The sequence below is a fragment of the Westerdykella ornata genome (genome assembly GCF_010094085.1).
Source record: "Westerdykella ornata strain CBS 379.55 unplaced genomic scaffold EI97scaffold_4, whole genome shotgun sequence".
Classification (NCBI taxonomy): Eukaryota; Fungi; Ascomycota; class Dothideomycetes; order Pleosporales; family Sporormiaceae; genus Westerdykella; species Westerdykella ornata.
The window spans coordinates 929,941-957,316 of record NW_022986854.1 but is presented as its reverse complement, the minus strand read 5'-3'; the positions used below and the strand labels follow the sequence as shown (position 1 = coordinate 957,316).

The window sequence follows — 27,376 nt, the reverse complement described above, 5'->3', positions numbered from 1 at the left end:
GCTTCCACGCTGATTCCACGCAGCTCATGGAACGCTCCATGGAACAAAATCGCCGTGTTCTAGCGTCGCTCTCTGGTGATGGCAACCAGACAGCTCATGCCAGCCCCAAGAATCTGCTCGACCTGCCCCTGCGCCAGCCCAGGAGCTCTTTTTTGCTGTGTATAACTACCTAGCTAACTCATTCACCTGTTCGTCTGCTCGTCTGTGAACAACGAGAAGGCGCATTGGACGCACATTCCGTGCCTACCTCATCCCTCGCCTCAGTGCTCGCTCTCTTCTTTGACCCATCGCAGCCCTCGCTTTCTCCGTCTCTCACCCCTCCCTGCATCCATCACTCACCATCTCTCAACCATCCGTATCCTCCTCTCTCCATCTTCAACCTCCTCGTCGTGCTCGCTGTGCTCCGGGGCCTCGCTACGAAATACCTACCCACCCCCCTTGCACCGTTGCACAAGTCCCCGCTGATCCCTGTTGAAAGGACCCCTCACCCCGTCACCGCAGCCCACACACCACCGTTTCGCCTGCACCTCCCTCACCATCCTGCTCCTCTCCTCTCCCATGTCGCTCCCACCCGACTACTCCAACGAGATACAGTCCCTCACCCGCCAAGTCATCCAGCACCAGCCAAACGACATCCTCCAATTCTGCGCAAACTTCTTCAACCGCCGTCTCGAGTCGCAGCGCGCCGAGTTCTTGCTCTCCCAGCGTCATTCCAACTACAAGGGCTCCACTGCCTTGCCCGAGACCAGCTTCCCGGGCAGCAACCCCTTTGGCACCTCGCCCGGCACCGGCTTCATGAACCGGCTGGAGGAAGAGGACGAGACGGATACCCTTGCATCACCGGCTGCATCGTCCGCCGCCGCCGCCGCCATGGCCAACCCTCAGGGCAACCACCCAAGCAAGAGCCACTTTGGCAACTTTTTGGGCTTCGGAGCCTCCAAGAGCACTCACCAGCATCAATTCGCTGATGCCGACTCCCAGACCTTCCCCACCAACTATAACCTCAATCGCCGCACGTCCGTGTCTGCCGAGTCGCTCAACCCCGCTTCCTCTGCCCATGACAACTGGTCCCCACCCTACCATCATAAGTCGGAGGAGCAGCTCGCCCGTCTCAAGACTGCCGTGTCCGGCAATTTCCTCTTCTCCCACCTCGACGATGACCAGTTCTCCCAAGTCTTGGGCGCCCTCCAAGAGAAGCCGATACCAACAAAGGGCATCAAGGTCATTCAGCAGGGAGACGTGGGAGACTACTTCTACGTCGTCGAGAAGGGCTCTTTTGACGTCTACGTCAACCCTTCAGGAAAATTGGAGCCCGGTCCAGATGGCCTGGGCAAAAAGGTCAGCACCGTCGGGCCCGGCGGGTCCTTTGGCGAGCTGGCCCTCATGTACAATGCCCCCCGAGCTGCCACAGTCATCTCCAATGAGCCGTCTACCCTGTGGGCACTCGACCGAGTGACTTTCCGCCGTATCCTCATGGACAGTGCTTTCCAACGCCGTCGCATGTACGAGGGCTTCCTCGAGGAAGTGCCGCTCCTCTCCGGCTTGACCCCCTACGAGCGCTCCAAGATCGCCGACGCCCTCGAGACGAAGAAATTCCCTCCGGGCACCACCATTATCCGGGAAGGAGACGTGGGCGAGTCGTTCTACATGCTCGAGTCGGGCGAGGCCGAAGTGTACAAGCGTGGCATCGACAAACCCGTCAAGCGGTACAAGAAGGGTGACTACTTTGGCGAACTAGCCCTGCTCAATGATGCGCCCAGGGCAGCCTCGGTCATCAGCACGACCGAAGTGAAGGTTGCGACGCTGGGCAAAGATGGCTTCCAGAGGCTGTTGGGGCCGGTGGAGGGCATCATGAGGAGGAATGATCCTAGCAAACGACCTGAAGGGGATAGCATTGACCCTCTGGCCAAGGAGGCGTGAAGAGGAAGACGGACACTTGGACGGACCGAGCTGCAGAGCAGCGCTGATTAGGAGAGCGTCGGTTGGATATCTCTTGTTACAAGGTGCGGGGATGGGTATGGGGCCGAATGGGGGTTCCATATAGGCAAGCGGTTGTGTTGGACGACGGTGGGGGCGAGGAAGGGCGAATCCTCCCTCTGCTTCCAATGTCCCAATTGCGGTTGTCTTATTAGCTGCGCTCACTCGTGGAGGCGTTCGTTTGGCTCTGCATGCTTTGCTGCTTACCTTGTTCATCACTATCTCTAAAGATTGGGTTGGTTGATCACAATTCGGAAACAATGCAAAGCTAAGCTGGGATGAAGTGGGAAATGGTTCTCGTAGAAAGGCTGATGTTGGTGAGAAGGGTCTTGATAGTCGACCAAACTATATACTCCCAATGACATTGTTGTTGTTCACGAAGCCCTCGGGCACCGTAATTGCAATGGACGGGGATGCCGTCTGGAGATGGGTACACACGATACCTGCCTTCTTCCCAGCGGTAAATAGTGAAGAAGCTTAAGGAACCCGCACCCAATCATACTGAGTGCGCCCCTGTGCGGCTCGTGGACGGTGGACCCGGAATTCCCGACTGCCTTCCTTCCCGCCTGCATGGTCCGACTAAGCCTTGCGAGCAGGACATCTCTTGTGACACCCTCATCGTCGCATCCCAGACAACGCGAATCATCCAGACAACGCGAACCATTACCGTGACGGTGGCTCGGTGGACCTGCTTCGTACAGGCGATGTGAGTCCATAGTCGAATCTGGGTTCTATCTCTCTGGCTTTTGACCCCCCAGAGCCAATATTCCTCGAGCTCAACTCAAGACCACTACTGATCGATCAGGATGTCACTGATGAGAACTGACTAGTAGGATCTCTCTGCAGTGATGCATCTTGGACCTCTACCACAGCACGTTTCACCTATGGGTGTGTCGATGTCATGTCTTCGAGCTGGGGGAAAGTTCTTTGATTCCCAACATGAAGACCTACGGTCGGTATACACGTGCAATGCACCACCCCCCTGATCGATCGGCTACGATACTCTTACAAGTAAGAACAAACCGGAACCAGCATCCCACCATGTGCACGACTGTTCCTGCATCGTCGCCTTCTCGTAGACATCAATCACCCCGGAATCCGCCTGACGACGCGGGAGAATGGCGCAACTTCACAGGGCACCTGTAGCGCACCCTCGCACTCGCGGCTGACGACAGGCCTATACGGTGCATTAATCTCGCCGTCGTTTTCCAATTGACAACCTCGCTCTGTTGAGGTCAGGCTCAGCAGTGTCCTGCCCACCTGCTGGTGGCTTGCACCTGTCGATTTCCCAACCTGGTCAGTTTCCCGACGTCTCTTCGTTGAAGATGCAGGGGTCATCTGGACTCTAGGACGGAAAGGGATAATGGGCTATCTTGGCTTTTGGCCTCACCTGGGCATTTGTGAGGCAGAAAACACGTCAACCCTCACCCACAACTGAGAACCACTCGCATCAAGCTGTCCCAAGGTTTCGGCCCCTGGATCAAGCTTCCCGTCACCGTTACCCGGGGACAATTCACCAGCTTGCCCCTGGCCGCACTCAGCCCGGACAATACTTCACCGTCATCTTGCTTCGGCTGTCCTCCGGGGTCCCCTTTTATACTCTCGCGGCCCCCTCAACTGGTCGAGACTTGAGCAACTGGACTAAGCTTGCCTTAGTCCATGTCGACTACCATGTGGAGATCTCTTGGCTGCGGCGCCAATCTCTCGAGTATAGTCCTGAGTAGCGTCCTTCGCAGCTTAGATATCTCAAGGTCCAACCGCCTGATGCTTGCTTTCAACATCAAGCCGACTCTTGGTTCGTGACCCTTCAATACTCCTGGATCTTCCTTCAGGCTCCTCAAGAGTGAACGCCGGGACGCAGAGGAAAATATTTCCAGTTGATAATCCCACCTACCACGCCAGCGGTTTCTTTCCAACGACCATCATGACGTCCACGAATGAGCCCAAGCCTACAAAGAAGAGGACGGGCAGGAAACGCCTACCTCCACTCGCGCCAGGCCCGACTCTGCAATTTCTGGTCGCAAGTCATCCGGATGACTTCAAGGCAGATAATACGATGCGGAATGTAAGATCTCACGTCATGTACAAGCATCGCGGAGAGCATTACGGTATTAGAAGATCGCACTCTGCTTCTTACAGGTCAAAAAGTACCGAAATCGAGGCCAAGGCAAGGGCATTCACTCGCACTCCGAGCCCAAGGGCAGCAGAATCAGGAGGGAGATCAGTCGAGAGTGGGCTTTTTGCTCCACCATCAAGTGGGGGGAAGAGCGCAGCCTGGGATACTGAATTCCACGACATGCTTTCACAAACAACTTCGGCAAACCCGTTACGCAATTTGGCAACCAGAATTATAGCCGCAATAACTGTAGAGCAAGCAAGAAGTACCCCTCCAGTATTCGGCCACGTCTCAGAGTATCCTTTTCCACGCAGGAACTCATGGGAGAATGACTCCCTGGAAGATGTCAAGACCCTCTACATCCAGAACAACGAATCTTGTCATCATGGTCAGTCGGCTAGGCGAAATATCGCTACTTCCCCGTGCTAATATCCGCAGATGAACCGTGGATGCGATTTGTCTGCAGCACCCGCATGTCTTTTCTTGGCAATCTTACTGCAACTTGTGTCTTCATTGATCTGGCGGATGGCCTTTTGGACGACAGCCCAATTACAGTATACGCGAAGACCAAACTCCTTTCGATGATAAAGGAGAGCCTACTGGAGGCGGAGACATCGACCAGCGACTTTACCGTCCTTAGCATCCTGCACCTCCTTGCCAGCGAGATTTGCGGCTCTGGAGAGGATGTATTTGATGCCCACATGGAGGGACTAGTCCGTATAATCCACCGACGAGGTGGTTTAAAGTACCTGGGGGCAGAGGGCCGCATCGCCGCGTTTCTGGCTGTGTAGGCCGACCCCTCGTACGACATGATTGCAATATTAACAAGAACAGGTACATGCTTACGTTCACCATACTCCGTAGTCAATCCGAGCCCTCCTTGCTTCACGACTTCGTCCCCGAGCTCTTGCAGCCTCCCGCCGTCCTCAAAAAGCCGCCGATCTCGCCCCTTTTTGCGCCCAACGGTGACCTTTCCGTACTCTATAGCTCATGCTCGGACGGATGCTATCAAATCCTTTGCGACATGCACGAGCTCACAAACACCTTCATCCACCGCTGGACTTATACCACGGAACGCTACCCACAGAGCAGCCTCGAGCTAGCTTCCTACGACCTCCATATGCAGCAAATCTACAGTCGCCTTCTCCTCCGCCCACCGACCGATCCTCACACCGACCCGGACTGGACATACGAGTCATGCCGTCTAGCAGCACTCATATACTGTCGCTCCATCGTGCAGGGCGTTCCACTCTCAGATTCCGCCGGGGTCATGCATGCGTCCAGCAGAGACGACCCGGGAGCGCCATCCGGCGTCACTCTTCTCTCCGCACTCCACCAGGCGCTGGGATGCACGGATACGAATTCCGACTGGGGCGATCTCTACGGAGTCTGTCTCTGGGTCTGTCTGGTTGGCGGGGCCGCGAGCTGGCATTCGTGCGCTCAGCCTGCTGATGCCGCTGGGTACGCAAGTCAGAGGCATGAGGACGAGGACAGGGCTGCGGCCTGGGCGAGGAAACGCTTTGCGCTGTTTTCGGTGAAGAGTTCGTTGGCCTGTGGGTTCCATCAGGCGAGTGCGATGCTGGAGATGCAGAGGAGGATGTTGAGGGTGCAGAGGTTGATTGCGGTGAAGGGGGGGATTGCTAGTCAGTGAGGGTCGGATGCCCTTCCTTTTGTTTTCATATTCCACCTGTGCCGTAGACTGTTGGGTAAAATGGATTTGAGGTGGGATTCGCGCGTCGCTGGACGGAGGGATGATGAGTCGCCGATTACTCTTGTGACCCGGCGTGGTTCTTTCACGGAATAATTTCATAGTAGGTGAGGGTGGTGGGATTAAGATAGGGAGGAACTTTTCGGCGCCCCCCCCAAATTCCCTGGCGACACCCCCCCACTCAGATGTACGCAGTCATGACCAAATATTCTTCACGCTTAACCTATAGAGGCAAGTACTGTGGCTCGGAAAACGTTCTTCCACACCGTCTGCGTACCCCACTCCGATCCTTCGGTGCGTAGCCTCATGGGCCTACATCACCTGCCTAGAAGTAATGAATTGCCGCTGCACAAGGCACTAGATCTCGCTTAACTCATGCTAGCCAAAACAGTACCTGTACTGGTGCAATACTAAACTTCAACTTCCGTTTAGCAGCAACAACCTCTAACTGCACTACAATCAACTTTACATTTTAAATATTCAGATCCCCTCTCCTCGTTAAGCGCTTTTATTTGGTACCCTCCTCATCCAATTTAAGCATCATGTTGTGGTGCTGTAGCAGGTAACAATAAGGATGGCATTTACACCTAGTCCTACACAGGTGGTAACACCGCGCCATCTCCACCCAAGCAAGTCAGTGAGCTAATGCAGCTGATTAGATGGCGAATACGAGTCCTCCACCTGAGCTCCCTGAGTCGCTGAGCACCCAAAGCGAGCTGCCAATTGATGAGGAAGCCAATGATGGTGAAGATTATGGAATAATTGCAAAAGAGGACTACAGAGAAGCTGTGGAGGAGTTCAACAAACAGCTAGCACCTCAAGGTTATGCCATCTCCATTGAAAGCTGCAAGAACTACAAAGGGAAAGCCACCAAAGATATTGTTAAGGTTGTACGTCTGCGCTACGCTCACGCCCGTAAATATAACCCAAAGGGCAAAGGGAAGGCAACTCACATGACCCAGTGTGAATACCGGGTACACTTACACCGCAATGGCCATTACTGGACTGTCCGTATTCGAAACCCTATCCACAATCACAACCCTGCAATCAATAGGTTTGCTCTGCCACACTTCCGCAAGAGATCTGAGTATGGAGATAGAGTCATCCAGGAAGGCTACGAGGGCAATCTCCCAGTTAAGGAAACCCATCGGCAACTGCTCAATCTTGGAGAAAACACCACCATGAAAGATATATACAATCAGCGGCGGAAGCTTGTTCAGGCAGAGCTTGGCTCTCGCACTAAAATTCAGGCACTCCTTGAGACTCTGGAGGAATACACTGATAATGAAAGAGCTAAATACTTTCATCGCCATGGCCTTGATCAGCAAGATCGACTCCACTGGGTATTGTTTGCCCACCCAGTCTCCATGAAGATACTCAAACAAAACCCCGACATTATTATCATGGACTGCACTTACAAGACTAACCGATTCAATATGCCCTTGCTCCATATAACTGGCATAACTGCTCTAGGTACTACATTTGACATAGGGTATGCTTTCATGCCTGGAGAAACAATTGAAGATTATGATGCAGTAATCCACAGCTTCCTTGAGCTTGTTCGGGAGCTTGGAGTTGCTCCTTGCTGCTTTCTTGTTGATCAGGAAGATACTCTCATCTCTGCCCTTAAGCACTATTTTGCAGGAGTCTCTATACGCTATTGTATGTGGCATATCAACCAGCACGTTCAAGCTGAGGCTACAAAGCGTGCATGGGATGTACGCTGAGGAGATACTGATGAAGAGAAGGAGGAGATTCAGCAGCAGAGGGAGACCTTCCTTTCACGGTGGCATGAGCTTGTAGGCTGCAAGACTCTTCCTGAATTCTGGGACATATAGGCAGAGCTCAAGGAGGACTACAAGGCCTATCCGAAGCTTCTTACTTATCTTGAAGAGCACCAAATACCTCACCGGGAGCACTGGGCCAACTGCTATACCAAGGACTATCCGGACTTTGGAGAAACTGTAACCTCATGCGACGAGGGAGCCCATAGATCTCTCAAGGCAAATCTCACCTCATCTCGTGGCCATCCATATGATGTTTTGAAGTCCATCAATCATATGCTTGTTACTCAGTACAATGAGTATCAAGCTGCCATGGGTAAGGCCTACAGTCGGGTCCCACAGCGGTTGAATTTGCCAGAGTTTCAGGTGCTCCACAATAAGGTTACACCTATTGCTCTAGATCTCTTGAAAGAGCAGATCTCACTTGCCAAAAATGAGCAACAATATAGGCCTGGCTGCACAGGTTCTTTCACAAAGAAGTATGGTTTGCCATGTTGCCACACCCTCCACCAGCGTGCCCACCGGTCAGCTCAAAATGAGATAAATATAACCTTTGAGGAGATTCATCCTCACTGGCACTATTACCCACAAAGAAGCAGCATTCAAATACTGTCTGCTGTCGTGCCTCGTGATCCTGCAACAGTCAAGGGCAAAGGCCGCCCAAGGAAGCAGAAAACATGCACTCAAAACAATAACTCAATGACCTCTAGGCCCTCTGCCCTCACCGACAGCCAGAGAGAGCCTTCCAGCTTTGAGATAGTTGCAGCAACCCAGGTCACAGCTACTCAGCTCTCTCACACCTCTCACACTCCAGGTAATGGCCATGCAGTTGATGGAGGTCAATCTTTAGGTGTACTCACTGTAAATTCTACTGTTAACCCTACCCTTGGCAACACCGCCAGTCAACCTATTGAGATTGGCAATTCTACACCTGCTGCAACTTACCAGACTGTGATTGCACCGACCTCTACATCTACAGGACCTGCAGGTCTCTCACAGGTCAATGAAGAGGTGGGTATAGCTCTAGCAGGCAAAAGGAAGCGTGGAAGGCCTCTTGGCTCGAAAGACAAGCAGCCGCATAAGTACAAGGCCTTGCCTGCAGTTCCTGAACCGGTACCTGAGCAGGATGGTGTTTGAGTTTGGTGTTCTAACCCGGCTGCATCATCGGCCTTGCAGAGTCCTCACAACAGTGAGCTACAGCACCACCAAAAGCAATCGGAAAATTCTGAAACTTAGGGAGCTGGTTCTGATAGTGTAAATCTTCAATTTGAATTAATTACTTTATTCATGGGTTGTGTGGAGTTGAATTCTGCATGGGTGATGGGGTGAGAGTCGTGATGTTGCCTGAGATGGCTTAGAAGGCTGTTCCTTGGTGCAGGCCCTGGGATGACTGCCGATGCTCAGGGCTGCACCAATATGTGATGCCTCCGTATATTTGGTCACGGTGTGTAGTTTGCATACCCACAGTATTTTTCATCACGACTGCATACATCTGAGTGGGGGGTGTCGCCAGGGAATTTGGAGGGGCGCCGAAAAGGTCCTCCCTTAAGATATGGGTTTTGTTTGGATTTGGAAAATCATTATAGCTCATGCAGCATACACAACTACCACCTCTGTTCACATCCGACTGAACACCCCCATGCACTTCCTCTGTACTGCTGTTTTCTATATCTAATGTAAACAGCTAGTAGGCGCAGCAATATAGGAGGTCCTGCAATTAGCTTTGTAGCACGCCTCTGCGTGTAGTAGTATGTTTAAAACGAAAATTCTACCTGTTGCATTATTAAGTCGTAGCTAGTTAGCTTGTGCCAGGTAGGTATTTCAACCTACAGAGGAATTGCAGCCGGATGTTCAGTCGGACGTGGGAAGCCGCAGTATAAGAATCGATTCAGGGTGGGAAAGAATGATGCCTGTCTTATTTGAGAGACGGGCTAAGTCAATCAATCGGGATTAGTAGGTATTGTGTGAATTTGCAATTTTGATATGTTTCATTGGCAACTAAGGTTTCTCAACGGTGTTGCTGAAACCCACCCGCCACGCAACGAGCAAAACTGCGGTTGTTTTTAGTGGAACAGGTGTAACCTTGGAAGTTCTAAAAGGGCGTCCCCCGGGCCGTGCATTGAATCTGATAAGCGACAACCAAGGTTAGCGTGCCAAGGGCGATCCCCAGCCCGTGCACTCAGATGTTTTGGCGTTGAGGTCAGATTTAACTCCAGACAGGACACCGCGACCTTTCCTCCTTCCTCCACCACCACACTTTCTCCACAACCACCAGTGACTGCCCGCGACATCACAACCGCAGCTTCCGCCCTCAACAACACGCAGCGCAGAGCAATGAGGACGCGCTCGCAAGCGGCGGCTTCGGCCTCACCGCTTCAATCGCTGTCGCAGCAGCCCAGGAAGCCGCGTGCAAAGCCCAAGAAGAAGCAGGAGAAGCCACCTGTCGTGGAGGCCGTCGAGGCTCCTGAAGTTGTTGAAGCACCCGCTCATGAGCCTGCTTCTGCAGAGCCTGAAGCGCCTGCTCCTGCTCATACAACACCCGTGGCAGCTGCTCCTACGCCCGTGGCAGCTCCTCCTACACCTGCATTTGCTCCTCCTTCACCTGCTCCTGCTCCCCCGACGCCTACTCCAGCACGCGTTCCCACTACTGCAAAGGTCACGAGGAAGACCACCAACAAAGTCACCAAGAAGGTCACCAAGAAGGCCACCAAGAAGGTCATGAAGCAAGACGAAGCACCTGCACGATCTACGCGTCCCCGCAAGGTCCGCGCTGCGCGATCCGAGCCATCGCCCGTCAGGACCACATCGCTCCCCCAACTCTCTGGAGAAGAACTCCTTCGGCACATTGAGAATGCCCGCGAGGAGTGCAGGCGCGTGCAATACGGCCGATCCGCCCGAGCGGCCGAGGAGAAGCAAGATGCTGAGATGCCTGAGATTCACGGCAATGAGGAGAATATTGCGCCCGTGGAGCAACCGAGGACGCCGCCTGCCGCCATTGCAGCAGCTCCTTCTGCGATGCCGCGGTCTACTGGTGGCTGGGGTCTCCGGTCGTTGTTTACGAACCTCTTGCCTAGGGTGTTTGCACCTTCCGCACCTTCCGCACCTTCCACCCCAACGCCGGCGCCCATTGGCCCAGCCTCTTCACAACATCAACCGTCGCCCCAGGTCCAACCATCGCCCCAGGTGCAACAGCCACCGCAAGCGCAGCAGTCACCGCAGCCCTCCCACGCGCAAGCACACCAGTCACCGCAAGCGCAAGCACACCAGCCACCGCAAGCGCAAGTACACCAGTCACCACAGGCGCAAGAGCCACAGCCTGCGCAACCAGCCACACCCGCTCCGATCGTCCTCCCACAGGCCCAAGTCGATGAAATTGGTGCTGCTCTCACTCCCACTCCCGCCGCCAGGGCTTCCTCGATCCGTTCCTCCAAGTCTACGGTTAAGCGCCGCCCAAGGATTAGAAAGAGGACCAGCACACAGAATGCCGTTGTAGCCACCGCTGTGTGCAACGTGAAAGAGGAGGAAAGAAGGGCGCTCGCAGCCGCATGGGCTGAGAAGGTCGCGGACAAGCTCTCCGAGGATGCCACTGCGATCGGTTCCAAGCGTCGGCAGCTCGAACAGCCCATGAAGCTCAAAGATGTCAAAGTCATTCCTGCGCGCCGCCCGTGGGAGGGTACAGGTTCATACGGTCTGCTGCCGGAGTTCTTCGACGATTCGGACTCTGATGAGGAGGCGGAAGTTCCCGGGTGGTATCTGGTCGACCAGCTCTTCAATGAGCAGCCGCCACTCAAGAAGCGCAGGACTGTCAATGGATCGCTGGGTTCCGCCATGTCTATCTCCCCGATCCGTTCCCCCAAATCCAGCCCTCAGCCTATCATCGACTCTCAAGGCAACTCTGCCAAGATCAATGACATGCATCCTCGGCCTTCCACTGTTCCGTCTCCCATGTTTGACAACCCAGCCATCCACCGTGAGGGCGTCAACGTCTTTGAAGAGCGCCAAGAGCATACCGCTCCCACTGGATACATGGTCGGCGGCAGGATGTTCAAAGACCGCGAGGAGTTCCTGAAGGAGCTTCGCCGCACGGGGCACGTTCCGGGAAGCGGCTCTTTCTGTGTTCCCGAACCTGACTCTGAGGATTCAGACTCCGATGTTTCTATGACCGAGGACAGCACCATCATCAGCACTGGCGCATGGACCCAGCCACCTCCACCCGCGCCCACGCCGGCTCACGCTACCCTTCCTGCCCAGCCCGCTGAAGTCGCTGCTGTCCCTGCTGCCCCTGCTGTTCCTGCCGTCCCTGCCGTCCCCGCCGTCCCTGCTGTCACTCATGTCGACCCCCTTGAAGCCCAACGTGCCAAGGCCATGAAGCACACGCCGGCCAAGCAGAGTCGCCTCCGAGAATTCATGGTCCCGTCCCCCAGCCTTAAGTCGGATGTGGGCGGTTCACCTTTGCCGCCGACTCCTATCCCAACTGCCGCCGTTCCGACGGTAGATGAAGACGGTATTCCTAACCCGATTCCCCTCGATCTGGACCCTGAGCTGCTCGAATATGTCGCGCAGTTGGTGGCTACTCGCGAGTATCAGGCACGCGCTGCGAATATGTGGGTGGGTGAGGTGGAGATAACGTATCTTCAGGATGATGACCTCATTAGTGAGGAAGGGGATGATGAGCTCTGATGGGGTGGTATTTACGAATGACGACTTCCACAAAAGCGTTTCCTTGGTTCACTCATCGGTCGGCATATCAGCGATTGGCTTTGCATGGTCGGCGTTTGCATGGCAGAGGAAGGCTTCTGGTGGGTGTCTGGGTTTCGGCTTGTTTCTGGATTCTACTTGCTTTTGTTATGATTTCTGTTTTGTTTTGGTTTCTTCTTTGGTGGGATAAGGGGTTGCAGTCCCCCCTTGAGGGTTGACTCTCCTTAGGGTTGAGCCGCCTCCTTCGGGAGGCACTCCCCTTTGGGTTGAGTCCCCTCTTGGGGGTGACTCCCCCTAGAATTCTTTCGGCAGGGTTTTGTTTTGGTTTCTTCTTTGGTGGGATAAGGGTTGCAGTCCCCGCTTGAGGGTTGACTCTCTTTAGGGTTGAGTCGCGTCCTTCTGGAGGCACTCCCCTTTGGATAGAGTCCCCTCTTGGGTATGACTCCCCCTAGATTTTTCTTCGGCAGGGTTTTGGTTTTGCTTTCTGGCGTTTCGTTGGTTTCTGTTTGTTTGTTTCTGTTCTGTATTCTGCGAATACCCATTTTGGATGGCCCTGACGGAACCTTGAAGAGGTGGCCCGAGTGATGGGTTGGATAGAGTGTACACTAGAATGAATGGAGTGTATAATGTGTAAGGTATGAGTTTTGTTGGGTTGTGATGTGCGTCTATCGTTGTGACGGTGTGGGTTGCTTCGACACTGACCACGAGCTGCTTAGTTTGACTACACCTTCTTCGCTCTTTGTTGGATCGGTGCTGTGCATCTATTGTTGTAACAATGCGTATTTCTTCCTATATTGAGCCTGATGGACCCTTCCACAAGCTTTCTCAGACCAGTGATCTGCGTGTCAATCTCACCTCCTTCATGTCCCGTCATACGATGTTTCCCATCTTTGAACTCCAAGATGCAGTGGACAAGGCGCCTGTTGGGAGAATTAGGAGTTCATACTGTATATGGTAACGTTTCGTTGATTATCACCGCCAAAAATGGCACTGCTAAAGGGGTATCAAAGCTCCAACACCACATTCCTCCAACATCCCCCACACAATGCCTTTCCCACCCTCACCTGTACGGCTTCCAACAAACCAACCAACAAACTAAGCCCACACCCCCAACGTCCAACTAGCTCTATCTCCACCTCCCCTCCCCACAACTCCAGGACCCATACTCTGCCTCTGCGGCACAACGCTGACCTCCTTCTCCATACTCGCGCCAAACAATCCATCCTTGAGGAACCTCTCGCGATCAATCTCCACAATCCCCCTGACCCGCAGCTGCGCGACAAGACTCGCTCCCGCCCAGACGCCCAACGTCTCGACGCCGCGGATCTCACCGCCTGCATTACACGCGGGAGGTGGACCGTGCTTGAGGGCCATGTTAGCGAGTTTCACGTCCATGGCATCGACTTCGGGTTCCCGCAGGCCAGCAGGGGGAAGCGTCTGTTCGGCCCCCGGACTTAGCAGCAATTCCGATACCTTATCCGCGCCCTCGTCCCTGCGCAGCTCCACCTTCTCCTTCTGCTGGCGCAATGTCTGCTCGTGCCTTGCGCTGGCCGAGCCATACGAACGGACGGGATCCCAGCCACGCTGTTGGACGAGCGCTTCCACCTCGGCGAGGATGCGGGTCTTCAGGCCAGGGAGGTTGGATACCCCGCCCGTGATGACGATGCGCGACATGCAGAGCCTTCTGACGTCAATGGGCAGCGCGAGCAAGGCGCGGTAGACCACGTGGTGGAGGGGGAGTTCGTGGTCGTCAAAGTCGCTCAGCGGGGTATCGGTAGCGAAGAGCGCCTTCTCGGCCGGTTTCGCCAGCTCCTTGAACGCGATGCTGAGGTTGGTAGGGGGCGTGTTTCGAGGGAAGGGGATGGTGACGCTGGGTTCCGGGGTTTCGGGCGCGTCTTCGAATTCCTCCAGGATGGGCGAGGTGCGCGCGGGGAAGTACATGGTGCGTCTGTTGGATTTGGGCCGGGTGTTGCACCACCCGACGCGCGTGAGGACCTCGTCGGCTTCCTCGAAGGAGATGTCGGGTTTCGGGGCGTTGGGGGGGACGTCGGCTTCGAGGTGGGCGTTGAGGAGTCTGGCCATTTCCTGGCTGAGGAGCTTGCCGGCGCGGATGGTGCGGCGTTCGTGCACCTCGCGGTATTCGCATACGGCGGTGACGACGGTTTCGGCCCAGCCGATGTCGACGACGAGGGCGGAGCGCAGGCCTGCAGCGACGGTGGCGAGGACGGGGGAGGAGAGGAGGGTGATGCTGGGGGCTTGGCAGGAGTCGAAGAGGACGGCGAGGAGGGTCGAGATGAGGGGATGCGGCATGCGTGGTGGTAGTGCTAGGAGGATTCGTCGGGGCTTCGGGTCGAGCAGGAAGTACTTCGTGTATGCTTCCCGCACCACTCGGTCGAATTTATCGGCCACGAGGTCGAGGTCTAGATTGGCGATATCCATCCGATAGAGCTCGTAGTCTTCGCCCCAGTCCTGTCCTTTCCGCCTCTTGCGTCGCTTCTGTGCATATTCAGGATCCCATTCTCGGTAATCGCCTACTCTTCTCTGGTGCTCGGGTCCAAAGGAAAGCGTGCATCTAGGGGTGCTTTCGCCGGGGAATCCGCCGCGTACAAATCGTGAACCAAGTTCTAGGACTACATATTCATCCTCGGTTCGAAAGCTGCCGCCTGGGGAGCCATATAGGGACGACGTCGAGCGAAGAAGCGGCGGCGTTCGGGGAGCTTCAGGGGTGGATGCGAGGTCGTGAAGTCGTGGAGTGGTGCCTCTGATGGAGCGCGAGTGCGACGCCGAAGCTTTTCGCTCACCGCTGGCACTCGACGCCATGAGAGGTCGAATATAACCGCCCAATTCGGTCACCGTCCATAACACCGCGATTATGTGTGTTTGATGCTTTCCTTGAAGTTCAACGGGGAATCTTCGGGAGAACCTTAACCCTGCTAGCGGGCCTTGGCAAACCCGAAATTCAGAAATCTTTTCGTGCAAGCTTCCAACCAACGAAGGTCGGCGCACACACCTCGAGTATTCGATACCGCGACACCCCCATCCTTCCTAGCCATTATCCGTCGATAGCGATAGCAGGAAGACAGCCATGGGATTGTTCATTTTAACAGAGACCAGGTCAGGATGCCCATTCTGCACGTTCTCTGGCAGCGAAAGCTAACATTTGAGTGGACAGCGCTGGGTACGCGCTCTTCAAAGCAAAGGACAAGAAGCTGTTGAAGAGCGAGACTTTGGCCCAGGATATCTCATCCGTAGATGGAGCCGTCAATGCTTTGAAGCTGAAGAAGTTCCTGGTACGATAACTGCCTCCCCGGAAAACCCGAGGTACCTTATGGTTAACCCTCTTCGCCATGTAGAAATTCGAAAATGCCGTCACCGCGCTCAACGAAGCGGCCGCGCTCTCCGACAGCAAAGTCACGCCCATGCTGTCGAACCTCCTTTCCGAGCTGAAAGATGAGACCAAGTCATCCCTCGCTGTAATGGACCCCAAGCTCGGAAACGCCATCACCCAGATCCCCGGGCTGTCCCTGAAGCCAATCTCAGATTCCTCGACGCAGGATGTGTTCCGCGCGATACGCGAGCATATTAGCTCGTTGATCCCAGATATTGTTCCCGCTGAAGCCGATTCTACGAGACTGGGTCTGTCGCATTCGTTGTCGCGTCATAAGCTCAAGTTTTCCCCTGACAAGGTGGATACGATGATCATCCAGTCGATTGGAACGTTGGACGTTTTGGACAAGCAGCTCAACACGTATGCGATGAGAGTAAAGGAGTGGTATGGGTACGTATTTACCCGCTTTGGATCGAAATCACAGAGGCTAACAGTTCCATCAGATGGCACTTTCCCGAGCTCGCCAAGATCCTCAACGACAATCTGGTCTACGCCAAGGTCGTTCTGAAGATGGGCTTCCGCTCCAACGGCCGCACTGCCGACCTCTCCTCCATCCTTCCCGAAGAGATCGAGACTGCCGTCAAGGCGGCAGCGGAAATCAGCATGGGTACCGACATCTCCGACGAAGATCTCGAGACCATTAGCGCTCTCGCCGAACAAGTCGTCGACCTGACCGAGCACCGCCAGAATCTTTCCCACTACCTCACCACCCGCATGAACGCCTTGGCGCCTAATCTCACACAGCTTGTTGGTGAACTCGTTGGAGCCCGCCTGATCGCCCATGCCGGCTCGCTCATGAACCTGGCCAAGTCCCCTGGTTCCACCATCCAGATCCTGGGCGCCGAGAAGGCGCTCTTCCGTGCCCTCAAGACCAAGCACGATACTCCCAAGTACGGGCTTATCTACCACGCTTCTCTCATCGGGCAAGCCACCGGCAAGAACAAGGGCAAGATCGCGCGTATGCTTGCCTCGAAATCTGCCCTCGGTCTGCGTGTAGACGCACTTAGCACATGGGGCGTCACGTCCGAGGAGACCAACAACGAGCCCACCGAGGAGGAGAAGTCGGAGATTGGTCGCAATGCGCGGGCGGCGATTGAGCGGAGACTGCGGGCATTGGAGGGTAAGCCTCTGAAGGGCCTAGGCAATGCTAACGATATCCCCCTGGCGCCGAAGAAGTTCGACATCAAGGAGGCGAGGAAGTACAACCCCGACGCTGATGGGTTGACGGGCGATGAGCCTGCGGCGAAGAAGTCGAAAGTTGAGGTCAACGGTACGCCGAAGAAGAGCAAGAAGCAGCTCGTGCAGGAGGTAAATGGCGAGCCCGATGAGGATGTCACGATGGCGGATGGGGATGCGACGTCCGAGTCGGAGAGCGAGGAGGAAGTGTCGAAGATGGATGTTTCCGCCACGCCGGACAGCAAGGCGGCTAGGAAGGCAGAGAAGGAGGCCAAGAAGGCTCGGAAGGCGGAGCGGGCGGCCAAGCGCGAGGCCAAGGCTGCGAAGAAGGCGGCGAAGGAGGCGAAGAAGGCTGCAGCTTCCAAGGGTGAAGGGGAGAAGGAGAAGGAGAAGGAGAAGGAAGGCAAGAAGCGGAAGAGGGACGGAGAGGAGGAGAAGGGCGAGAAGAAGAAGAAGAAGAAGAGCAAGGAGTAGGGGACTTGTTCTCTTGCTTCTTGTCACGTTCCTGTTCTTACTCTTGTCATTTTTCTCTCTGATCTTGTTGGGCATGTCACACTAGGCCGGGCGTTTTAAAAAGGGATTTGCTTTTGCCATATTGATTGTGGCGTATAGGCGTGTGTGGTGGGGGGAAACGAGGATGGGGACAACTGTTTGGCATCATATTTTTTGTACGTTTGCGTCATGTGTGGGACCTGAGCTACGAGTCTGTCAAGGGCCGGGTAGGGTAGGGGTCGAGAAGGATACCCGTACGCAATGGTGAATATAGTATTGTTCAAAATACGTTGTATGGGAAGTCTCGGTGATAGGAATGTAATGCTTGACACTAACTTCTGCATGATCAAACACGACATGTCGCTTTTCCGCCCTCAAGTATTACCACAGGCAATGACATGCAACGTTTCCCGTCATCTTTAATCTATTTCTCCCGACACACAGCAAAACTCCTACAATGACTGCTCCCTTTGATTACAACTTAGACAGCCCTCCTCTTCACCCTCCTAGTGGCGCCCGCTCCCTCGAGCTTATTCGCCACCTTCTCCATGTGCAGGTCCTCGACACCATCGGGGATGCTGGATTCGTCCTCCTCGAAGACTTGGCGGATCACTTCGAGCATGTGCGCGAGTTGGGCGTCGGTGAAGCGGGTGTGGTACTATAAAAGGGAAAGGGATAGGCGTTAGTATATAGATAGTATGGTATGGAAACCAAACAAACACTTTGCAGGATAAAGGAAAAAAGACTCACCTCCTCCAGCACAACCTGCAACTCGACCTCAGTCGTGGGCCGGAGATTGTAGAGCTGCAGGAACTCGGCCTTGTTGAGGCGGTAGTGGGGCGCGAGGGCGCGGAAGAGGGAATGCGGGCCTTTGTACAGGGTCGTTGGGCGCGAGGGGTGTTTCTGGGTCGGGGAGGCGAGGGTGCAGTTGTGGTCGTGGGCGGAGAGGTATTCGAGTGTCTGGGGGACATTAGCATGGTGTGTTACGTTGTCGATTCGATTCGATTTGTTTTATTTTAAGGCTTCTTCCCTCGGTAGATGTTTTTGTTCTTCGAGGGGATATAAAAAAGAAAGAAAGAGGTCTAGGTGAGGACGTACATCTCTCAGACAGTCTTTCAGGCCTGCGGGTTTCTCGCGCTTCCTGCCGGTGCCGTCGGTGCCCGTGTACTCTGCCTCTTGCTCCTGTAGGTGGAGCAGGACTTCGTGGTTGGAGAGCAGGGCGGATTGGGGGTTTGTGATCTGTAGGCCCGGAGTGCGGCGGTTAGATTTGAGCGGTTTGCGGGAGTTGGTTCGACAGGGCATTGGTGGAGCTGGGGTGAGGGGTGTCGTGTCGGATGAGGTGGAGTGGAGGTGAAAGTGGTGGGAAGAAAGAAGGTAAACTTGGAGGCAGCAGGACAGGGAAGAGTTAAGTGGGGGCAGAGAGGTCGGTAGAAAGGATGGGACGGGAGGACATGGTAATAGAGTGTCAAGGAGTTTGACGACTACAGAGAGAAGAATGTCTATAAAAATATAGGGAAGAGAAGAAAACGATTTGACGATTATGAGATGGACGAGTGAGTGAAAGGTTGCAGACGCACAATCATGATTGAGGTCTTGGGCTAGATGCACAGTCGAGAAGTACTAAGTTCAGCCGTCACCGCATGAGTCCTCTGGTATATGTATCTTCGTGGGATATGGACATGTCACTATTGTCATTGTGTTAGTATGTCGATTTTTTATTATAGAGAGATACTAGGACACAGGAGGTTGAGGCTGAAGTAGAAAGGTAGGGAAAAATGATGAGTGTGAACACTGTGTACGCCACATGGGAAAATGTGAAGAAGAGATGCCTAACCTTTCATCCCCGGCACCTACTCTCTCTCATCGCTCCGAAGTGCAGAGGTGAAGTCGGAAAGAAGCAGACCTGTGGCGAATCAGATCCGAGAGGTCGTCGGAGCAGAGATTTCCCGTCGCGACTTGGCGTTCTCAAGACCCCGCATCCCATTCCCCGATATCCGCATGGCGCACGTGCTCCCTCGAAAATCGCAAAATGCGATGGGGCGGAAATGGAATTGTGGCTGGCACGGCAGAAGAATGGCATGATTCATCCTCCTGTCACGGCGTTGGACGCCTCCAGCTTTTTGCAGCAGGGTAGACTAGCGAACGGTTTCCCGAATGGGCGAAGGGAATATTAGTGCGAGAGGGGAGGGGCGAATCATGGCGGAGCTCGTATTCAGGAAGCTGGTGGGGTTAGGGGTTACACGGAGATGAGTCTTGAGGGAGTGAGGGGAGGCTGGGAGAGCTTCTGAGGAGATAGGCCGTCCCCGCGAGCAATTCATCAGCAACATGGGTCTTGGTCGGGTCTGGGCCAATTCGTATATTGATTGTTGACGGTTGCTGTGAGAGAGTGAACAGTGCCTTGCAGATAAGAAGGTGGTACGGCTGGGATCTGTTTGAGAAGACAAGAGTGGGTCGAGTGACACAGGCGGAGGGATGTTTTACATCGTACTGTGTAGCTAGGCTAGAGATCGTGCTCCAGTCTCGGACTCATCGCTACAGTACGGGGTTAGCTTTATAATCCGCAGCAACTTCTGCGAAAGATGGATAGACTGGGCAGCTCGGCCGACTAGACAGGCAAAAATAGTCGCGTCGTGAGGCAGAGCAGCAGGAAATAAAAATGGGAGAGAAGGGAAACAAGGGCCGTGAGAGGCACAAGGGCGCTCTGGGACGCTAATCAGGCTAGAGACATGATATCTGGACTGCAGGACGAAGTGAGCGCCAGGGACGCAGAAATACCACGTCGTTGGAGTGTCGGGGCAGTCTGGAACGTCTGGACCCTCATGGGCACGGCTTTGATAGGGATGCGCCAGGCGGATGGCTGCCTTTGGGCGAATTGTCTGCGCTACGGGCGGGACGCGACGTGTATTTTGGCATCTTTCAGCAGGGTTGAGCCATTACTGGGTAAGGGATGAAGAGACAAGTGAGCCCAGCAGCCCAATACGGACGGTACAGGTCGAGGAGAGGTGTGATGGGAGAGCAGAGCAGCGAGAGGAAGAGATAGGAGGGGGAACAAGAGGAGAGGGCACACGGGCCACCACGGTCCACAACTGCCATCAGTCAGCCCATCGCGCCTTGGCTCTGGGCACGTTCGCGGCGTTCCAGACCCCCGTAGACCGTGGACCCTGACGTGGCGCCCTGGACGACTGCCCATTGGTTGGCCAGCGCTTCACTGCATTTCCACCTCAAACCACCACCTCCTCTGTTCTGTTCGCCCTCTGTTTTTTTGATTTGTTTCGAGGGCGGGCTGTTCTCGTCGGCCGTACTGTAATTTTCGCAGTGCTGCCTACTCGATCTTGCTCATTGCTTCCTGCTCCCAGAAACAGCCCGTCTCCTCCGCTCATCTTCTTCATTTTCCCTTCCCCCCACTTCTCTTTCGCTCCTGCCCGGTTGCTCCATTCATTCACCGTCGTACAGCGACTCCCAAAGCAATCTCGCCCAGCCTCGCCAGTTCCCACCGCTCAGGAGTCAACAAGTTCATCAATCCAATCTCCCAATCTCCGCCCCGCCCACCGCCTCTTGGCTGTTCACCACCCTCACTCACTCACTCACATCGCTCCTAATCCCCCGCCCCCGCGAGGCGGCCGCGACTCCCTTCCCTTCTGGTTTGCAGAGCTGCGTGTCGACGGGTTGCGCCGCCCATCTTTGCTGTTCACGGTATCAAACGGCGCATCCTCGCACTCACGTGAAAAACTAGCTAGCTAAGGCCCAACACGCATGGCCTCATCTGGCGAGAGGGAAGAGGCCCACCTGTCAGACTTTACCAGTACCAGTACCAGTAATCCCGTTTATCTCAACAACGCTGCTGCTGCTGCTGCGGCTGCCTCCGCTTCCGCCGCCGCCGCCGCCCAACAAGACGTCTTGTTGCCGTCGCCCGACCTCCTCCACCTCCTCCGTGGCCGTCCCGACTCTCTGGGACTCCTCCACGACCCTTCGTCCCCCCAGCCCTTACCCGCCTCCACTCCTCTCTCGGCCTTGTCTGCCGACAACTCTGACTCTGCCTCTGCACAACCTTCGCAGCCTCTGCCAGACCCTGTCACCAACCTCACCACCACCACCACCCCAAGCCTGCCGCCCACGCCGCTGCAGGAACACACTCACCCAGACCTCTCTCTCGCCTTTGCTCCCGCCCTCCCCTCCCCTCCTCATGCCTCGCTCCCCGCCCCGCCCATTGTGAAAACCGCTCACAACCTGCGTCTCCCATCTTTCGAAGCACTCGGCATCGCCAATCCCCATCCCGACCGCATCCAACACCGTCCCCTCGCCTCCTTCGACCATCTCGGCGCCGGTCCCCTCTCCAAGCCCGAGGATCCCCTTCATGCCCTCAGTCCGCCCTTGGCTCGCCCTCTCCACCATCGCGGGGTCGCCTCGCCAGACCACCACCATCCCACCACCAGCCCCGACCTCGCCAGGCCGCACCTGGAACACCAAATCTCCACTGTGACACCTCCCGACGAGCCCGGCACCATCAACTGGGGCTCGTTTGTCAACGTGCGAACCGTGGGCGTGCGCTCTCCGCCGCGCTCAGATCCAGGCATCTCCCCCAGCATCAACACCGTTGCCAGTTCGGCCTCGCCAGCTGTTTTAGATTCCGCTCAAGATCCCCTCTCCGTCGCCGACTTGAGCGACGCACTGGTGATGGCCGCATGGATCGACTCCATTAAGATCCTCATCAGTAAGAACCTTGCCCCTCCCCCCACGTGCTGTTCATGTCGGTAGTGCTGACTGGTCTTTGCAAAGCGTCCCATTTTCAGACCATCAATGCCGATTCCGTCAAAGTCTTGTCTCACGCATTGCCCTGCCCCTCACTCACAGGCCATCTCTTTGGCCAGATTATAGCCGGTATACACGAGAAAACCACCACTCCCACCGCTTGGATCAACGTCTTCCATGCACTCCCGGGACGATACACGCTGTCGGATTTGCCAAAATCCCCGCCTTCGACACCAGGGCCCGCCGTGGGAGGAGAAGAGTATTTCACGAGCAAGGTCTTCGACAGCGCGGTGCCCGTCGCCGACTACCAGCTCGAATCGAAGCTCCTGTCGCCTTCCCCGCGCCCCGTGGTCCCGCCGGGCAGCGTCAACGTGTCTATTGTGGAGCGTTACATACCGGCGACCAATGCGAACGAGTTTGCAGAAATGTTCAAACTGCAAGGCAGATCGCTGCTGTACGACCGGCTCATCGAGCTGTCTCCGCACAACGGCCTGCTCCTGTTCATCTACCCGACCAGGACAGGAGCAAGGACATTCATGTCCGACTACCTGGGCCCGGTCATCGATCCGCTCCTGCGTAGCGTCACCGTCGTGCACGAGCTCTCGTCGGACCTGGGGAAATCGCTGGGCCGAATGAGTGCCGTGGAAAGTCTCGTCGACTACGACACGCTCCACTCGGAAATCTCGAGATTCTGCGCTGCGCTTAACGAGCGACCCAACAGCCTCTCCGCCCCCTCCGCCTCCCACTCGCCCTCCCCAAGGGCCACCTACACCATCCTCCACGCCTCCAGAGAGGAGTTGGTCCTCGATCGCCGCGCCTGGGCCAGCGACTGGTGGATCAAGCAGGAGAAGCCAAGGGTGAGGGAGCTCGTGATGAAGTACTTTAGGAAGAAGCTGCCGAGCTCCGAACTCACGCCCACGAACCTGATTCAGGAGATTTTGGACGGCGTGGCGCACAGGGAGCATCCGGCCATGGAGAGGCAGAGGCCGGTCGAGTTGGGCGTGTTTGTCATTAGGAAGACGGCATGACCATTGTCCTTCTCCTAGCTCGCTTTCAAGACGGGGACTGTTTTTTTAAGGCAAAGGCGTTGAGCGGGTTGCGCGTTTCTGGAGGAGCGCAGGTACATGGCGATACCCTGTTCGCATAGCATTGATTGGCGTTGTGTCTTTTCTCTTTTCTCTCTTTTTCTATTTTGATTGGGATTCTCTCAAGCAGGGAATGGGTAGATGGTGGGATTTGGTTGGTGCCAGTGGTTTTGGTTCGGGCAGACGGAAAATAGGGACAATGGGTAATGATGAAGTAACAAGCAGAAGAAGAAGAAGGGGAAATGCGGCTGGTTATGTAGGTCACGGACTCTCCTCTCCTGTGGAGGAGTCGGTACCGAAGAAGTGGAAGAATGACGTAACGATGATGAGGTCGGGAAGATAAGAAATGCGGATGTGTGATGGTGTCTCCACTCCAGGTCGGTCCCGTGTCCTGTGTACCACATTAAGACGTGTACTGTGTATGAACAGTGTTGGTCAAGTCTGCAGAGCAAAGCGAATGCATCCATCGCATCTCTATTCCTTCATTCCCTATGCAGCAAACCCAGATTCCAAAAGGGGGTATCTCATCCCAGCCAACCCATACCAAACGACCGAAGAAGAAAAATATAGCTTGGAAAAAAGAAAATCGTCTCATCATAACCCATCATCATAGCGCCCTGCAAATTTCCTCTCCCTCACCTCCACCAAAAAAGCTCCTCCTTGCCATCCTTGTCCACCACCTTCCTCCCCTCCCACTCCTCCCTCCCCTCTTCACTCACAAACTTCCTCCCAAACGGATCCATCAGCAACCCACACAATTTCTCCAAATGCCCGCTAACCTCCTCCCTCTTCACGCGCACCCCCATGCCACTCTCCTTGTCCTTCTCCTCCTCCTCGTCCGCCCTACGCAGCAGGCTGAAAATACTCGTCTTCACCTTCCCCACGACCCGTTGATGAACCTCCCTCAACGACCGATGCAGCGGAGTCAGGAGATCTAGATACCGCCGAGCGATGGCTTCGTCCTCGCGAGACCGCTCCAGCATGTCGAGGCAGGTCCGCGCAAAGGAGAGATCCTGTTCGGCGCTCGTGTGCAGCCCGTCGACGAGCTTGGTCGTGGCGCTGAAGAGGAGGACAATGGCCGCGGCGAAGGACCAGTAACTGCACATGCACATGACTGGTTAGCTCCCATGCATTCGGATAACATGACTACGACCACACAGGGACACAGAGCGCTTACATAAGCAACCAACATCGCCTGGATGTTGAACCGTCGATGGAAATGAGGTGCAGGATGTGTGCGACTTGTTGGCCCGCGACTGCGCACTCGTTCCGGTAGCGTTTCGCGTCCTCGGGCGTGAACTCCATGTCCCAGTGTGTATCGGCGTCGAGGCGGACTCCGGCGGTGGCGACTAGGGGACGGCGATAGAGGAGGATGAGGGCGCCGAGATACATGATCTACCGGAATTGTCAGTTACAGGAGATTCCAATGCTGCATGCAATAACCCACGTGAACCATCATGATGGCGCGCCGTTGATAGAGCGTCAAGGTCGAAGGCGTCGTGGTGGACGTTAATGCGGCGATTTGTAGGGCCGGTGGGACACCCTTGCGCCAGTGTTCGAGCTTCCCAGCGAGCGTCTCGATATTCTCCCGTGTCGCTAGGTCAGGCGAGGCCAACGTCTTCACTATTTCTGCCGAGATGAGGCCGATCTTGCTGGTTTGCGTGTGCACAATCTCATCGATAGTCGCCCGGTCGAGTTTGGAAGTGGTGCATGCAGCCTATATATAACCTTTAGTATTTGGCCATCTTAGCACCACAAGGGGTGTGCTTACAGCTATATCTTCGGACCTGAACGCGGGAATGTAGCCCAGAGTGCACGAGAGCCAGCAATCCATGAAGATCAAACTCTGGAAGAGCTTCCTCCAGGAGTCTGACGGCGTGTCTTGGTTGGAGTGATTGTCCGGCCGGGAAGGAGGGCATTTCCACCGGGCAATCTGCAGGCCCGCAGCTAACAACAGTTTAGAGCTTGAACAAAGCGAACCGCGGCTGGGAATCGGCTTACCAACCAGGTACCGCGCACTCATGTGCTTCTCCAACAGCGCATAGAAAGACATGGAGAGCAGCAGGCGAGCGGTGCGTAGGTAGTCTAGGCTAGCGGTCCTCTCGTGGAAATGCAGAGTGGCGCTGGCGTAGAGGACTTGACGGACATGGTCTGAGAAGCACTCGGCATCGTAGTGAGCACCCATTGCAGCGACTGTGAAGCATTCTGCCAGTGTCATTGCATCGACCTGCACAACGGGTCTATATACGCGATCCAATATCTCATCCACTTGACCATAGGTCCACATGTAGAGAAACGACCCCGTTCCCTGGACAAAAGCGTGCATTGCGCGGCGAGTGAGCTGCTCCGGGGGAAGATGGTGCATGTCGTACGGGATGGCTCCATGGACAAGCACTTCGCCCCTGAGAGAGACCAGCTCGCTAAAGGCCAGCGTGAGGGCATTGTGACACGACTCTGCCTCGGTCACGGATGGTGCATTGGAAGGGGGAAGGGGAGCTGGGCTCTCCGATGACGCTGGGCTTGCACGTGATGAAGCCCCACGAACGAAGGAGTCGATGCGGTGGGCACTGGGGCGCTTCGCCTTTGCGGCTTGGATCTGCTGCGCCTTGAAGTCGCTCAGGTAGGCTTGATAGGCACGCCAGGAGTCTGTCTTCTTGTACTCGTCCATGAGGAGTTCATACTCCTGCATGGCACGTGCAGCGTGGCTCTCCCAGACACGCTTCTGCTCCGGGGGCAGGACCTGCCATCTTCTGCCTACCTCTTTGGCAATGTCGACAAACGACAGAGTGCTGAACTCGGGATGCGTTCGTAGTGCATCGGCGAAGTTGACGTCTAGGTTCCCATGAGCGAATTGGACATTGTCAAGATGTCGCACTGAAGAAAGTTGAACATACATGCTGTTTTCGGCTTCTTTGGGGCATTGGGATCTGGGCGAGGATGGCGTCTATACCTCCTCTTTTCTCTCGGAGGTGGGGAAGTCTGAGGGGTCGGGGTGGATGCAGAGGGAGACGTGGCAGAGGGGTCAAGAGCAGGGTTGCTGGGCTCCAAGGACTCGGTAGGCGGAAGGCCTCGGAAGGTAGCAATCTCTCGCTGGAGGATGCGTCTATGGCCCAGCTTGAAGCCCAGGCTGGCGAGGTCGTCTTCGGTGATGTCGAGGACGGTCTCCCAATCGTGGAAACCGTGATCGGTGAGGGCGTCGAAGTAAGAGGCGAGACCCAGACGCTCCAGGACTTGGCTCAGATCGGGCGAAGAGGCCATGTCGATCGACGCCAGCGAAGGGAGCGGGGTGACGCAACGGAGACGTAAGGGATCCTACTGAGGATGGGAAAGGGTCGGGGGCTGGATGCATATTTGAGCGTGGGAGCAACAGAGGGAGAAAAGCGCGGTAGATGGGCGCCATGGGGAAAAGTCGCCTGGAAGAGCAACATGGCAAAGTGTGTGAAGGCTGAACTCGATCGGGCATGCGAAGGGGCGCCAGAGTGGTCTGATGTGGGCTGGGTTTGATGAAAAGGATCGAGGTCTGGACCTTCCGCTGGAGGAGATGAAGCTTTTTGGCGGAAAGCTTGGTATTGGGGCTAGACCCTCTAGAACCGCTAGCCAGGGGAGGGAGCAAGGCCGGCACCTTCCGACCTCAGCAGTTTCCCGATCTGGGGCGGTTGTGGCTAGTAGGGCGACTGACGGCGGATATGCTATGGAGCGCTGGGGAGTATATCGAAAACACGGTGCCATTGTGTCACGAGTTAACTGTCTCCTGCAAACCCCGATTCTCGAGATGCCGATGCTACACCTCATTCTCGATCCGCAGCCGGCGACGGCTAGCCTACCCTTGGAAGTACGGGAGCGGAGCGCGGGGCCACGGTGGGCACGAGGGGCAGGTATATTCCAACGCGGGTTCACGATGCTCCGCAGGCCTACTACTCTACGGAGTACTACACGAGAAACCGCTCTGGTGCTGCAGTAACCCTCCCCCGACCTTAGGCTGTTTCGTCCCGTTGTAATCCGAATGCACCATAGGTTGTGTCATATACAGTAGTAGGTAGGTCCTTCGGGTACGAGTACGAGGATGCGTCCATCGGCTGACCTCTTGGTTAATAAGACAAGTTTACATACCACGATCCGTAGTAATAGTAGTAATTAGGCCCGGTAGTCGTGGCGGGGTGGGTTCCTAGGTCGCCTCGGAATGGAACGTCGGGTTTTTACGCT

At 55.4% G+C, this 27,376-nt stretch overlaps 10 protein-coding genes across 10 annotated transcripts; 7 read left to right on the top strand and 3 right to left on the bottom strand.

The window, feature by feature from the left end:
- Window positions 1-215: 215 nt before the first annotated feature.
- EI97DRAFT_431187 (camp-dependent protein kinase A regulatory subunit) lies at window positions 216-2,358 on the top strand. Its single transcript, XM_033797872.1, has one exon. It carries the CDS (start codon window positions 559-561, stop codon window positions 1,918-1,920), a length of 1,362 nt encoding a protein of 453 aa, XP_033656495.1. The 5' UTR covers window positions 216-558; the 3' UTR covers window positions 1,921-2,358.
- Window positions 2,359-3,901: 1,543 nt separating this feature from the next.
- On the top strand, window positions 3,902-5,744 carry EI97DRAFT_440451 (uncharacterized protein; the record flags this gene model as incomplete). The annotated part of the gene is made up of 3 exons (XM_033799631.1): window positions 3,902-4,481; window positions 4,532-4,880; window positions 4,928-5,744. 3 exons carry the CDS (start codon window positions 3,902-3,904, stop codon window positions 5,742-5,744), a joined length of 1,746 nt encoding a protein of 581 aa, XP_033656494.1.
- A 2,153-nt stretch (window positions 5,745-7,897) lies between these two features.
- Window positions 7,898-8,722, top strand: EI97DRAFT_440450 (uncharacterized protein; the record flags this gene model as incomplete). The annotated part of the gene is made up of 1 exon (XM_033799630.1): window positions 7,898-8,722. One exon carries the CDS (start codon window positions 7,898-7,900, stop codon window positions 8,720-8,722), a length of 825 nt encoding a protein of 274 aa, XP_033656493.1.
- A 1,197-nt stretch (window positions 8,723-9,919) lies between these two features.
- On the top strand, window positions 9,920-12,265 carry EI97DRAFT_440449 (uncharacterized protein; the record flags this gene model as incomplete). The annotated part of the gene is made up of 1 exon (XM_033799629.1): window positions 9,920-12,265. The coding sequence occupies one exon, from the start codon at window positions 9,920-9,922 to the stop codon at window positions 12,263-12,265; it is 2,346 nt and encodes a 781-aa protein (XP_033656492.1).
- A 977-nt stretch (window positions 12,266-13,242) lies between these two features.
- On the bottom strand, window positions 13,243-15,166 carry EI97DRAFT_431184 (actin-like ATPase domain-containing protein). The gene has a single exon (XM_033797871.1). The coding sequence runs from the start codon at window positions 15,101-15,103 to the stop codon at window positions 13,379-13,381; it is 1,725 nt and encodes a 574-aa protein (XP_033656491.1). The 5' UTR covers window positions 15,104-15,166; the 3' UTR covers window positions 13,243-13,378.
- Window positions 15,167-15,282: 116 nt separating this feature from the next.
- EI97DRAFT_413943 (nucleolar protein 5A) lies at window positions 15,283-17,636 on the top strand. The gene is made up of 4 exons (XM_033796812.1): window positions 15,283-15,397; window positions 15,456-15,573; window positions 15,637-16,061; window positions 16,115-17,636. Exons 1-4 carry the CDS (start codon window positions 15,369-15,371, stop codon window positions 17,319-17,321), a joined length of 1,779 nt encoding a protein of 592 aa, XP_033656490.1. The 5' UTR covers window positions 15,283-15,368; the 3' UTR covers window positions 17,322-17,636.
- EI97DRAFT_224177 (uncharacterized protein) lies at window positions 17,621-18,902 on the bottom strand. Its single transcript, XM_033793890.1, has 3 exons — window positions 18,438-18,902; window positions 18,090-18,299; window positions 17,621-17,997 (listed from the first exon to the last, which is right to left on the bottom strand). The coding sequence occupies exons 1-3, from the start codon at window positions 18,639-18,641 to the stop codon at window positions 17,821-17,823; spliced, it is 591 nt and encodes a 196-aa protein (XP_033656489.1). The 5' UTR covers window positions 18,642-18,902; the 3' UTR covers window positions 17,621-17,820.
- A 2,190-nt stretch (window positions 18,903-21,092) lies between these two features.
- EI97DRAFT_371601 (uncharacterized protein) lies at window positions 21,093-23,116 on the top strand (the record flags this gene model as incomplete). Its single annotated transcript, XM_033795305.1, has 2 exons — window positions 21,093-22,050; window positions 22,116-23,116. 2 exons carry the CDS (start codon window positions 21,093-21,095, stop codon window positions 23,114-23,116), a joined length of 1,959 nt encoding a protein of 652 aa, XP_033656488.1.
- Window positions 23,117-23,724: 608 nt separating this feature from the next.
- On the bottom strand, window positions 23,725-26,545 carry EI97DRAFT_224084 (uncharacterized protein). Its single transcript, XM_033793889.1, has 6 exons — window positions 26,068-26,545; window positions 25,175-26,005; window positions 24,945-25,120; window positions 24,621-24,890; window positions 24,351-24,568; window positions 23,725-24,271 (listed from the first exon to the last, which is right to left on the bottom strand). The coding sequence occupies exons 1-6, from the start codon at window positions 26,429-26,431 to the stop codon at window positions 23,809-23,811; spliced, it is 2,322 nt and encodes a 773-aa protein (XP_033656487.1). The 5' UTR covers window positions 26,432-26,545; the 3' UTR covers window positions 23,725-23,808.
- On the top strand, window positions 26,291-27,300 carry EI97DRAFT_224068 (uncharacterized protein). Its single transcript, XM_033793888.1, has 2 exons — window positions 26,291-27,205; window positions 27,270-27,300. The coding sequence occupies exon 1, from the start codon at window positions 26,661-26,663 to the stop codon at window positions 27,132-27,134; it is 474 nt and encodes a 157-aa protein (XP_033656486.1). The 5' UTR covers window positions 26,291-26,660; the 3' UTR covers window positions 27,135-27,205; window positions 27,270-27,300.
- Window positions 27,301-27,376: the final 76 nt, after the last annotated feature.

Excerpts from the sequence above, each read along its gene's own strand:
- EI97DRAFT_224068 (XM_033793888.1), top strand. The coding sequence starts at position 26,661 with ATGTGGGCTGGGTTTGATGAAAAGGATCGAGGTCTGGACCTTCCGCTG.
- EI97DRAFT_431187 (XM_033797872.1), top strand. The coding sequence starts at position 559 with ATGTCGCTCCCACCCGACTACTCCAACGAGATACAGTCCCTCACCCGC.
- EI97DRAFT_224177 (XM_033793890.1), bottom strand. The coding sequence starts at position 18,641 with ATGCCCTGTCGAACCAACTCCCGCAAACCGCTCAAATCTAACCGCCGC. Across the intron at positions 18,300-18,437 it reads TGAAAGACTGTCTGAGAGAT|ACACTCGAATACCTCTCCGC; the intron begins GTACGTCCTCAC and ends AATGTCCCCCAG. Across the intron at positions 17,998-18,089 it reads TGCAGGTTGTGCTGGAGGAG|TACCACACCCGCTTCACCGA; the intron begins GTGAGTCTTTTT and ends TCCCTTTTATAG.
- EI97DRAFT_224084 (XM_033793889.1), bottom strand. The coding sequence starts at position 26,431 with ATGGCCTCTTCGCCCGATCTGAGCCAAGTCCTGGAGCGTCTGGGTCTC. Across the intron at positions 24,891-24,944 it reads TCAGGTCCGAAGATATAGCT|GCTGCATGCACCACTTCCAA; the intron begins GTAAGCACACCC and ends GGTTATATATAG. Across the intron at positions 24,272-24,350 it reads AGGCGATGTTGGTTGCTTAT|TTACTGGTCCTTCGCCGCGG; the intron begins GTAAGCGCTCTG and ends GTGCATGTGCAG.
- EI97DRAFT_413943 (XM_033796812.1), top strand. The coding sequence starts at position 15,369 with ATGGGATTGTTCATTTTAACAGAGACCAG. Across the intron at positions 15,398-15,455 it reads TTCATTTTAACAGAGACCAG|CGCTGGGTACGCGCTCTTCA; the intron begins GTCAGGATGCCC and ends TTGAGTGGACAG. Across the intron at positions 15,574-15,636 it reads TGAAGCTGAAGAAGTTCCTG|AAATTCGAAAATGCCGTCAC; the intron begins GTACGATAACTG and ends TTCGCCATGTAG.
- EI97DRAFT_431184 (XM_033797871.1), bottom strand. The coding sequence starts at position 15,103 with ATGGCGTCGAGTGCCAGCGGTGAGCGAAAAGCTTCGGCGTCGCACTCG.